Source organism: the organism of the source record quoted next, unplaced genomic scaffold, assembly GCF_019419815.1.
Source record: "Pyrus x bretschneideri cultivar Hongxiangsu unplaced genomic scaffold, Pyrus_bretschneideri_v1 Contig2, whole genome shotgun sequence".
In the NCBI taxonomy this organism is placed as follows: domain Eukaryota; kingdom Viridiplantae; phylum Streptophyta; class Magnoliopsida; order Rosales; family Rosaceae; genus Pyrus; species Pyrus x bretschneideri.
Window position 1 is genome coordinate 12,128,904 of NW_025999501.1, and position 12,936 is coordinate 12,141,839.

Below are 12,936 nucleotides of genomic sequence, written 5' to 3' on the forward strand. Positions count from 1 at the left end.
AAACCAATTCCTCACCCACACGTTGCAACTTCTTCCTTTTTTCTCTCCCGCACGTTGCAAACCTCGACCTCTCTCTCTTCCTTTCTCTTACATTTTTTCTTGTACACCATTTTTTCTTCTACGGTTATGTCATCTTCATTCTAGTATTTGGAGAAGAAATTATTAAATAATATAGTACTACATTGATAGCTAATAGTAACTCCCAACAGGTAGGTAACACGCGGCAGAAGTCAGATCCTAAAAAGACGAGTTACACACAAAAAAAATTAAAGACGTAGCTTTACGCCATAGGCCCACATGTATAAGTTTCAACCCGTCGTTTACTCGCTATTCGCACGCGGAGGCCCCCATGCCCGACAAAGACGACAATGTTGAGGCTAGCATCCTTCAAGCCCTTTTAAGTTTCCCAAGAGCATCAGGAGTCGGTCCTTAGTATAAGACACGATTTACACACAAAAAATGAAAGACGTAGCTTTATGCCATAGGCCCATATGAAAAAGGATGATATCACATGATATCATATGTTTCTATGTAAGCAATTGAATGATGATGTGTGTTAAAAGGATGATATCTCATGATATCACATGTTTCTATATAAGTTGACTGAAAAATGATGTGTGAAAAAGGATGCCATACGCCCATATAACTAAATAAGCCCCTTGAGATACCGACTCATATTTTTTGTATTTGTGTTTATTCCTTATTTTAATGGTTTATATTGGGTCCATTGGTTAAGCTAACAATTAATACAATTCAAATTCAAACTCGAACCGTTAAAATAATTGATGATACTACCTGACATATTAAGAAATTTGTTGAAGCATGAAACTTCATTTCAAAGAAGGTAGCCAAAAGTCAGTGACGAGGATTGTCATAATGAGTTTCATAAGTGAGGTATGTACAATTATTAAAAAAACCAGTTTTTGGTTGAAACTGATACATGTGGATGACACTAAATCAATCAATTAATTAACATATCACTAACGAGTCTACCCGTTTCAACCCGAACCCATTAATGCTTAACTCAAATATTTAATTTTTCGTATTGTACAGTTTTATGTTATTATCGTGTTGTTTGCAATATTGTCAAGTCTATCTTGTAGATTTCCAATAGTTTGGCTATGAATTTGTTGGTGGAAACATACGGGTTGAATGTTGAAGCGGTCAAACCGATTTGGAACCGCAGGAACTGAACTGCTCAGTTCCAACCAAACGTTTCGGTTTGGAAAGTTATTTGGACCGAATCACCGATGTTTTCTCTACGTCCACATGTCTCAGAGAATGTTTTGGCCACACTGAGCCACTCGTAAACAATGTCAGGAGAGGGTGAGTGATATAATGGAGCTGGAAGAAACGTTAGTTGACTGTTCACCTTCAATCCTCTTTTTAAATTTCACAGAAAACGTGAGCATCACGTGTTGGTCCTTATAAGACACGATTTACACACAGAGAATGAAACATGTAGGTTTGAAAGGTGACGTATTTTGAAATGGGGCTGATTGTGGGACTTTAAATAAGAAACGAGTCATATTTTTTGTGCTCGTGTTTATTTATTATTTTAATGATTTATAATTATATTGTGTATTAAGCTAACAAGTAATACAACTCAAACTTAAAGCCGACTTGTTAAAATAATTGGTGACGCTACCTTAGATGTTAAGATTTTTTTTTTTTTTTGGCGATTGAAGCTTGAAACAACAATCAGCAAGGCCCCAAAATCCAGCTATAATCTTCTAAGCATGTACTGTAGGAAATTATTTGCCTTTCCGATATCCAAAAGTTAGTTAGAATGAGTTTGATAAGGGAGTTATGTACAATAATTAAAAGAGACATGCGTTTAACGAGTTGAAATGGATACCTGTGGGCAACACTAAATTAATCAGTTAGTTAATATGTCACTAACGAATCTCAACTCAAACACATTAAAGCTCAACTCAAATATTTTTAATTTTCCGTTTTGTTATCGTTTTTTGTCATATTAACTAGTTTTGTACGATATTGTCAGGTCTACTCGTTGCTTAAAAAAACAATTGAAATCCAACCAATAGCAAATCGACAAAATGAGAGATATAAGTCTAATCTTAAATTTTCATGTTAATGTTAACTAAAAAAATTCATAAATAAAAGAAAAGAAAATCATATATAAAATTTAAAGACTCATATTTTTTTTTGCATGTAAAGTTCGTGAGCAAGCTCATATTTTTTTCATAAGACAACTCAAACTAAATTTGATTCAAAAAGTTTTCGTTGTAAAAAAAAAAATTATATTTTTTGTCACGTAATTTGCATGTGATACCCTTAAAATTTAATCCAACGGTTAAAATTATTATAATTTTTATAGAAGCCCCTTATTTATGACCGTTGAATCAAATTTAAAGAGCCCGAACATTCGGATCCCTAAGATTTGGTGGAAGAGATCCGAAGGGGATCTCTTCCAGATACAAAAGCATGAACACTTGGCTTGTGAAATCGTTGAAATATGTCTTATGTGGAGGTTCAATCATCTCAATCTTCAAACGCAAATCACACTTATGTGTTGATTTTGCTTTATTAAATTATTAAATATATTAAGCTTTTGAATCTAAACTAACATAATTTTAAGATTAATATGCATTTGATCTTCACATAATCTCAAAATAAAAACTTTAGAAGAACATGACTCTTACTTATATCCATTCAACTTTCATGCAAGATTACTTTCATTGACATAGGGGCCAATAAGGTGACTTTGCTATCATCATAAGCGACAGAATTTGCAGGCCCTCCGTTGTCTCCAATTGCGAATTCTCCATCGCTAACTCTACCGTTTTCTCCGCGTCCACATTTCTCAGAAAATGTTTTGGCCACACAATTCAAGGTGAGTGATGTAATGGAGCAGGGAGAGGCAACGTCAATTGACTGGTCACCTTCAATCCGTTTTAAACTACGCACAAAAGCAAAGACATAGATTTATGACATAGGGCCTAAGTGGATTGAAGGGTTGCCATCTAAGAGTAATTAATTTTAACCGAAGGTGAGCTGTCATTTGTCCCTTATCACTTCCATCATAGATTTACTATCTATTAGCTGTCAAGAAATAATATTTAATTCTGTTTGGGCATGTGCTTCAACTAACCCAAATCCAAAAAGCCCTTGCATGCTCGGGCTTTTAATATTTTTCAGCCCAATGTTAATTAATGGGATAACTTGATATAGATTCAATTTTGTGAGCCATTAGTAGGATTAGTCCACTTTATTGAAATAGGTCTAATAATTGAGATTCTACATATGTTTATTTGTGGTTTGTACAAATTGAAAAATATGTACAAGTTCATATGATATTTCAATTTTTATTTTCTAGTTTTAATAAAGAAAATAATAAAATATCAAACCAATTCCTCACCCACACGTTGCAACTTCTTCCTTTTTTCTCACCCGCACGTTGCAAACCTCGACCTCTCTCTCTTGCTTTCTCTTACATTTTTTCTTGTACACCATTTTTTCTTCTACGGTTACGTCATCTTCGTCCTTGCTCTGGTATTTGGAGAAGAAATTATTAAATAATATAGTACTACATTGATAGCTTATAGTACCTCCCAACAGGTAGGTAACACGCGGCATGAGTTAGATCCTAAAAAGACAAGAGTTACACACAAAAAAAATTAAAGACGTAGCTTTACGCCATAGGCCCACAGGTATAACTTTCAACCCGTCGTTTACTCACTATTCGTACGCGGAGGCCCCCATGCCCGACAAAGATGACAACGTTGAGGCTAGCACCTTCAAGCCCTTTTAAGTTTCCCAAGAGCATCAGGAGTCGGTCCTTAGTATAAGACACGAATTACGCACAAAAAATGAAAGACGTAGCTTTATGCCATAGGCCCATATGAAAAAGGATGATATCACATGATATCATATGTTTCTACGTAAGCAATTGAATGATGATGTGTGTAAAAAGGATGATATCACATGATATCATATGTTTCTACGTAAGCAATTGAATGATGATGTGTGTAAAAAGGATGATATCTCATGATATCACATGTTTCTATATAAGTCGACTGAAAAATGATGTGTGAAAAAGGATGCCATACGCCCATATAACTAAATAAGCCCCTTGAGATACCGACTCATATTTTTTTGTATTTGTGTTTATTCCTTATTTTAATGGTTTATATTGGGTTCACTGGTTAAGCTAACCATTAATACAATTCAAATTCAAATTTGAACCGTTAAAATAATTGATGACACTACTTGACATATTAAGAAATTTGTTGAAGCATGAAACTTCATTTCAAAGAAGGTTGCCAAAAGTCAGTGACGAGGATTGTCATAATGAGTTTCATAAGGGAGGTATGTACAATTATTAAAAAAGCCAATTTCTGGTTGAAACTGATACATGTGGATGACACTAAATCAATCAATTAATTAACATATCACTAACGAGTCTACCCGTTTCAACCCGAACCCATTAATGCTTAACTCAAATATTTAATTTTTCGTATTGTATAGATTTATGTTATTACCGTGTTGTTTGCAATATTGTCAAGTCTATCTTGTAGATTTCCAATAGTTTGGCTATGAATTTGTTGGTGGAAACATACGGGTTGAATGTTGAAGCGGTCAAACCGAATTGGAACCGCAGGAACTGAACTGCTCAGTTTCAACCAAACGTTTCGGTTTGGAAAGTTATTTGGACCGAATCACTGACGTTTTCTCTGCGTCCACATGTCTCAGAGAATGTTTTGGTCACACTAAGCCACTCGTAAACAATGTCAGGAGAGGGTGAGTGATATAATGGAGCTGGAAGAAACGTTAGTTGACTGTTCACCTTCAATCCTCTTTTTAAATTTCACAGAAAATGTGAGCATCACGTGTTGGTCCTTATAAGACACGATTTACACACAGAGAATGAAACATGTAGGTTTGAAAGGTGACGTATTTTGAAATGGGCTGATTGTGGGACTTTAAATTAGAAACGAGTCATATTTTTTGTGCTCGTGTTTATTTATTATTTGAATGATTTATAATTATATTGTGTCAATCGATTAAGCTAATAAGTAATACAACTCAAACTTAAGCCCGACTTGTTAAAATAATTGGTGACGCTACCTAACATGTTAAGATTTTTTTTTTTTTGGCGATTGAAGCTTGAAACAACAATTAGCAAGGCCCCAAAATCCAGCTATAATCTTCTAAGCATATACTGTAGGAAATTATTGCCTTTCCGATATCCAAAAGTTAGTTAGAATGAGTTTGATAAGGGAGTTATGTACAATAATTAAAAGAAACATGCGTTTAACGAGTTGAAATGGATACCTGTGGGCAACACTAAATTAATCAGTTAGTTAATATGTCACTAACGAATCTCAACTCAAACACATTAAAGCTCAACTCAAATATTTTTAATTTTCCGTTTTGTTATCGTTTTTTGTCGTATTAACTAGTTTTGTACGATATTGTTAGGTCTACCTCGTTGCTTAAAAAAACAATTGAAATCCAACCAATAGCAAATCGACAAAATGAGAGATATAAGTCTAATCTTAAATTTTCATGTTAATGTTAACTAAAAAAATTCATAAATAAAAGAAAAGAAAATCATATATAAAATTTAAAGACTCATATTTTTTTTTGCATGTAAAGTTCGTGAGCAAGCTCATATTTTTTTCATAAGACAACTCAAACTAAATTTGATTCAAAAAGTTTTCGTTGTAAAAAAAAAAAATTATATTTTTTTTCATGTAATTTGCATGTGATACCCTTAAAATTTAATCCAACGGTTAAAATTATTATAATTTTTATAGAAACCCCTGATTTATGACCGTTGAATCAAATTTAAAAAACCCGAACATTCGGATCCCTAAGATTTGGTGGAAGAGATCCGAAGGGGATCTCTTCCAGATACAAAAGCATGAACACTTGGCTTGTGAAATCGTTGAAATATGTCTTATGTGGAGGTTTCATCATCTCAATCTTCAAACGCAAATCACACTTATGTGGTGATTTTACTTTATTAAATTATTAAATATATTAAGCTTTTGAATCTAAACTAACATAATTTTAAGATTAATATGCATTTGATCTTCACATAATCTCAAAATAAAAACTTTAGAAGAACATGACTCTTACTTATATCCATTCAACTTTCATGACATAGGGGCCAATAAGGTGACTTTGCTATCATCATAAGCGACAGAATTTGCAGGCCCTCCGTTGTCTCCAATTGCGAATTCTCCATCGCTAACTCTACCGTTTTCTCCGCGTCCACATTTCTCAAAAAATGTTTTGGCCACACAATTCAAGGTGAGTGATGTCATGGAGCAGGGAGAGGCAACGTCAATTGACTGGTCACCTTCAATCCGTTTTAAACTACGCACAAAATCAAAGACATAGACTTATGACATAGGGCCTAAGTGGATTGAAGGGTTGCCATCTAAGAGTAATTAATTTTAACCGAAGGTGAGCTGTCATTTGTCCCTTATCATTTCCATCATAGATTTACTATCCATTAGCTGTCAAGAAATAATATTTAATTCTGTTTGGGCATGTGCTTCAACTAACCCAAATCCAAAAAGCCCTTGCATGCTCGGGCTTTTAATATTTTTCAGCCCAATGTTAATTAACGCGATAACTTGATATAGATTCAATTTTGTGAGCCATTAGTAGGATTAGTCCACTTTATTGAAATAGGTCTAATAATTGAGATTCTACATATGCTTATTTGTGGTTTGTACCATATTTACCCATTAGGCTTACGAATTGTAGTAAATACATAAAATTTCTTAATTATGGGATTATTTGTGGTTTAACTTGTCCTTTAATTGTAGGATTAGTTATAGCCATATAATCACCTCAACCCCAGTCCGTTTCCCTCCTTCTTTCCTTCTTCCACACAATTCTCTCTGTTAGATCATGGAATCAATCCTTCTCTTTTTTGTCTCTTCTTTTCATGGGTGATATTTTTGTGCTCTTCCCTCCAAATTCGTTCCTTTAATGAAGGTATATTATATTATATTTATATTTCTATGTTCCGCCATGTAGGTGCCCAGAATTTTTCTTCCAATACAATAGGTAGTTTATTTTTTTTTTTGCACGTAGATTATATCTGCTTTGTAGGTATAAAGCATCTTTCTTCCTATACAATAGGTAGTTACTAGATTATATCGGTTTTGTTTTCTTCATAAATAGTAGGTAGTTACTAGATAATATTTTAGTTTGAGAATTTAAATATTCAAAATTTAAAAACTAAATAAATGAGAAAAAAATTTAAAGAAATTAAATATTTTTATCTGAATGGGCAAAGTTGATATCAAAATATATAATTGGATAACTGGATTCAGTTCCAAAAACTATTTATGTTTTTGGACCTAGATCCAAAAGCCCCTTAATTAATTACCCAAATACAACGCTATCAACTTTTAATGATTAATCATTGTCAACGAATGTAGACAACTAATCAAAAAAATGGGGCCATTTAAAAAAAAAAATATCAAAGAAATGGGTCCACTGTAAAAAAAAAAAAAAAAAACCACCAAAGCAGATGAAAGAATAAAAATGCATATGAAATCAAACTCAACAGAAGAAACAAATGGGACCACGGTAAAAAAATCACAAAAGCATATGAAAGAATAAAACGCAGGTGAAATCAAACCCAAAAGTAGAAACGAATGGGACCATTGTAAAAAAAATTTCAAAAGCAGATGAAACTGAACCCAAAAGCAGAAGTCTTTTGATTATTACCTGTTAGACAATGAAGGGCAATCTATTGAAGAGAAGAGGAAGACAATGGTAGGGTTTCGACGGTCTGAGAGTTGAGTGTGAGTGAGTGAAAGGAAAGGGGAATCTTATCTCTACTCTGATTTTTTTTTTTTTTTTTGGGAGTTAAAAGTGATATATATCCATTAATTAAACACTCGAAACGGGACTACAAAAACACCACCATCTATTTTGATTAAAACAAACAAAAGTAACCACGGGTCGATTCAGTTAACTGATATCCAAGAATTATAGGAACCTCATCAAACCTACCTTAGTCGGTGCGCGTTGGTTTACTCACCCAAAAAAAAAAAAAAAAACCAATTGGTTGAGTGGGAAGGGAGACAAATTATTATTAATTTGTTGAGTGGGGGACCCACCAATTAAAGATCAGATTTGGGAAGAGCATAAGTTAAGAATTTATATGTAAATAATTTGTGGTTCAGTTGGTTAAAAATATTCGTTCATGTGGTTTTGTGTTCAAATTTTAATTTTTTTTTTTTTTGTAATTTAGTTAAATTTAATATAAATTATCCTATTATTTGTTAAAAAATAAAGATAAGAATTTATGTAATAAAAAAAGTTTAAAAAGCCAAGATGACCGACCGGTAAAATTTTTGTAGATATTTTTTTGGGTAAAGTACAAAAAACTACCTCAACTATTGGTGTCATGACACTTTCATACCTCATCTTTTAAAATTGACAATATCATACCTCATCTTACGAATTTGTGACAATGTCAGACCTCCGTTAGTTTTTCTATTAATTTTTCTATTAAGTGCTAATGTAGCTTGATTCGGAGCCCACTTTCTATTAAAAAATTAATAAAAAATTATTAAAAACTAAAAAAAATATTTAATATTTTTTAAAGATTAAAAAAAAAAAAAAAAAAAAAAACCTTAGTCGTCTCTTCCCCCCTCTCTCTTCCCCATCTTCATACAACCCCCTCCTGCAGAAGAAGAAGAAGAAGGAGAAAAGTAAAAAAAAAAAACCCCAACCCAATCCAATTCGGTCCCCCCCCCACCCCCCCCAACCCAATGCGCACTCATCTCTCCTCCCCCATCTTCATCTTCTTCCCCTTTTCCCTCTACCTGCAATCCAGAAACAAAATAAATAAATAAATAAATAAAATAAAATAAAATTTTGAACCCAGTTTCGGCCCAAGAAGAAGAAGAACCCTCTCTGTCTCCTCTCCATCTTCATCTTCGTCCCATTTTCCCTCTACCTCCAACCTAGAAACAAAAAAAAAAAAAACAAAAAACAAAAAGAAAAAAAAATTCATACCCAGTTTCGGCCTAAGAACAAGAAGAAGAATAAGGAGAGAGAAGAAGAACAAAAAAAAGAAAAAAAAGTGACAAATCCAGTTTCGGCCCAGGAGGAGAAGAAGGAGGAGAGAGAAGAAAAAAAAATTGAAATTGGTGCGGGTGAAGGAAAGGGGATGCCGCACCCCTAGGAATTTTTCTTTTTGTTTTTTTATTCTTAATTTTTTAATATTTAATTATTAAAAATATATTTAATTATTTTTTAATCCAGCTAGATTAGTGGGTGGTTCTCGTCTCTTGCCACGTCAGCATTTAACAGAAAAATTGATGGAGGTATGACATTGTCACAAATTCGTAAGATGCGGTATGACATTGTTAATTTTAAAAGATGAGGTATGAAATTGTCGTGATCCCAATAGTTGAGGGAGTTTTTTGTACTTTACCTTTTTTTTTTTTTTTTTTTTTTTCCAGTAGGTGTGGTAGATAGTCAGGGATACTATAAATAGCAAAGCTTATGAGCTCCTGAACTCACACCAGCACTTGATACAAAGCTATAACACTAGGCTAGTTCGCTTCAGGTTTGAAATCTTTGAAATATGTCTTCTGTGGAAGTTCCACCATCTCAATCTTCAAACCCAAATGACACTTTTGATGTTCATCAGCCTAAGCCTTCAGCCACTTTTTCTCCCAGCATTTGGGGTGACCATTTTCTGTCCTACGCTTCTTTGGTAAGACTTCTTTCTTACTACAATAAACTATTATATATTTTGAACACTATATTGTTATGAAAATTAAATTTGTAATTTTAAACAAAGAGTACAAAAACCAAAGAGTATTTTAATAATTTAAAATGCTACTGATTCGAAATCATTTTATCTAACCTTCCCTTCCTTAACTTGGCAAACATGTTGCGAATCTAACTACCAAAGTTAAATTCACACACTTTTTTTTTTTTGTTTTTTGGGAAAAACAAATTCTTAAAGTCATGAAAACTGCCATGCAATAACTATTTCAGGCTAGGTGCCTCTCTTTTCTCAATGTTTACAATTTAGATGTTGACATCATAAAGGTTATGCGTTTTCTAATGTGTTACAAGACTTATAATCATCTTATATTAATTGTAGTCTATATCTTTTGGTACTTGGAAACCTTCTCATTCAAAAATATATAAAGGTTATGCGTTTTCTGTTTTCTTAAATCAAAATGTGATCCTATGGAGGAAGTGGATGCTGAACTTGAACAACATGTACAAGAACTGAAGGAAGAAGTGAGAAGGATGCTAACGACATCACCTGAAAATATTTCCCAGAAGTTGAACTTGATCGATGACATTCAGCGTTTAGGTGTGTCCTACCATTTTGGAAATGAAATTGAAGAAATTTTACAGAAAATTCACAAGAGCTCTTACGATTTGGATGACCTGTACACAACTGCTCTTCGTTTTCGATTGCTTAGACAACAAGGTTGTAACGTTTTATGCGGTAAGTAATCTCGGATGGTGGTTTGGTCATATATATATATATATATTATTATTATTATTTTTTTTTTTATCTAAATGCTTCTTGAGGTTTTGAATTTTCCATTTTGTTGGTCATGCAGACTTATTCAACAAATTCAAGGACGGTGATGGAAAATTCAAGGAATCACTCGTTGATGATGTTGTAGGACTACTAAGCTTGTATGAAGCCACACACCTTAGGATACATGGAGAGGAGATACTAGATGAGGCACTAACCTTCACCACGACTAATCTCGAGTTGGCGACATTCCGTTTAAGCCCCCCACTTGCAAAAACAGTAACCCATGCCTTAAATCAGCAGCTCCGAAGGGGTTTACCAAGGGTTGAAGCAAGGTATTACTTGTCTGTCTACGAGGAACTAAGAGAATCACCGAATGAAACTCTCCTAACGTTCGCCAAGTTGGATTTCAACCGACTGCAACGAGTCCATCAGAAAGAACTAAGCGAAATCACAAGGTAAATTAATTCCTTATTCATCCATATACATCACTTACTAAAGAGTTGAATTCTCCACCTCTAGCTGCTAATAAATAATTATTTTTGTAACTCAGGTGGTGGAAGGACTTGGACGTGCCAAACAAGCTACCTTTCGCAAGAGATAGATTGGTTGAGGTTTACTTCTGCTGGAGTATGTCAGTCTACTTTCAGCCTCAGTATTCCTTTGCTAGGAGGACATCATGCAAAGTTACCGCTATAGCATCCATTATGGATGACATTTATGATACACATGGAAAATTTGAAGAACTAGAGCTTTTTACTGAAGCTATTGAGAGGTATGAATATATAATTAGTTAAAATTCTCTTATATAAATTATCTTCCTTACACCGATCAAAACAGAAAAACTAAATTACGCACAACTGATTTATATATTACTTGATCAGATGGGATGTCTCAGCTATAGATCAACTACCAGAGTATATGAAACTTTGCTACCGTGCGTTGTTGAATATATACAGTGAAATTCATGAAAAGCTTGCGCACGAGGGGAAATTATATCGCATCGACCATGCAAAAGAAGCGGTAATAATCCTCAATATATATATATGCGCTTAGTTTTGAGTCTAAAGTTGTTACAAGGCCAGAAAAACGTGCTGCAAATACTTCACAATATGTATAGAAACAAATAATTATTTATAATAATCTTTATATATCAATATTAATTAAAAGTAGAAACGATAAGAATTAATATAATCTCTTGATCTGGTATGTGCCAGATGAAGAACCAAGTTAGAGGCTTCTTCGATGAAGCGAAATTGTTCCGCCAGAAGCACATGCCATCATTGGATGAATACATGTCTGTATCACTCATGACCTGTGGCTACCCGTTGCTAATAACCATATCGTTTGTTGGAATGGAACAAGCTACAATAGACTCCTTTGATTGGTTGGTAACTTCCCCTCAAGCAGTGAAGGCTGCATCAACAGTTACCAGACTTATGGATGACATAGCGGACCATAAGGTACTTAATCGTATTTGTAAGTAGTATTAATGAGTATTGTAGAATGTAAACAGTCTCACACTGAAAACCAGACAGAATAAAATATAACTCATATTAATTGATTCCACTTCTAATTCATTGGACGCTTTTATACAAAAGCCTACGCCTGCTGGACTAGTAAGTGGTTAAGTTAGAATAGTATCACTGCTTGACCCATTAGTAGTGGACTGTTGAACCCCTAACTGAAATCTTGACAAGCACGGCTATTATGATTGTATTAATACTTATATTAATGGTCGTCCTTTATCTTAATCCTCATGCTTGACTAGTTTGAGCAAGAGAGAGAACATTTTGCCTCAGCTGTAAACTGTTACATGAGAGAATATGATGCCACTGAAGAAGAAGCGATAATCGAACTTCGAAGACAAGTGAATAATGCATGGAAGGACATAAATGAAGCGTGCCTCCACCCTACCGCTGTCCCCATGCCCCTGTTAATTCGTATTCTCAATTTTGCTCGGGTCATGGATGTTGTGTACAAGTGCGAAGATGGCTACAATAATGCTGATGGTGGGCTAAAAGATTTTATAGTTTCTACACTAGTGGAACCCGTGGCTTTATAAGCCTAAAATATCCACTTATTGTGATGTTTCTTTTGAAAGTATATCTCCAGCGCCCAAGTTGCCTACAAATAATAAGGAGCTAGCTACCATCCGTTAAGACTGTAAAAATGTAATTTGGGTTGTGCGTTTGTTTTTCATATTATGATCTTATGATTAATAAAAGAACTTCTATGTAGTTCGAATAAATCATATATTATTTCTTCAACTCAAATAGCACACTAGAACATGAATATATAGCTGTTAGAACATGAATGTATAGCTGTTGGTGCCAAAACTTGGACACAGATTCGACATGACATCTTGTATTATAACTGAAAGTGCACTGTTGACTGTTGTACTCAATGGCAAGGATATCGCA

General features: G+C 33.9%; 1 protein-coding gene across 1 annotated transcript; it reads left to right on the top strand.

Moving 5' to 3' along the window:
- Positions 1 to 9,513: 9,513 nt before the first annotated feature.
- Positions 9,514 to 12,764, top strand: LOC103931186 ((-)-germacrene D synthase-like). The gene is made up of 7 exons (XM_048582981.1): positions 9,514 to 9,724; positions 10,216 to 10,477; positions 10,596 to 10,971; positions 11,067 to 11,288; positions 11,398 to 11,536; positions 11,731 to 11,976; positions 12,285 to 12,764. The coding sequence occupies exons 1-7, from the start codon at positions 9,593 to 9,595 to the stop codon at positions 12,576 to 12,578; spliced, it is 1,671 nt and encodes a 556-aa protein (XP_048438938.1). The 5' UTR covers positions 9,514 to 9,592; the 3' UTR covers positions 12,579 to 12,764.
- Positions 12,765 to 12,936: the final 172 nt, after the last annotated feature.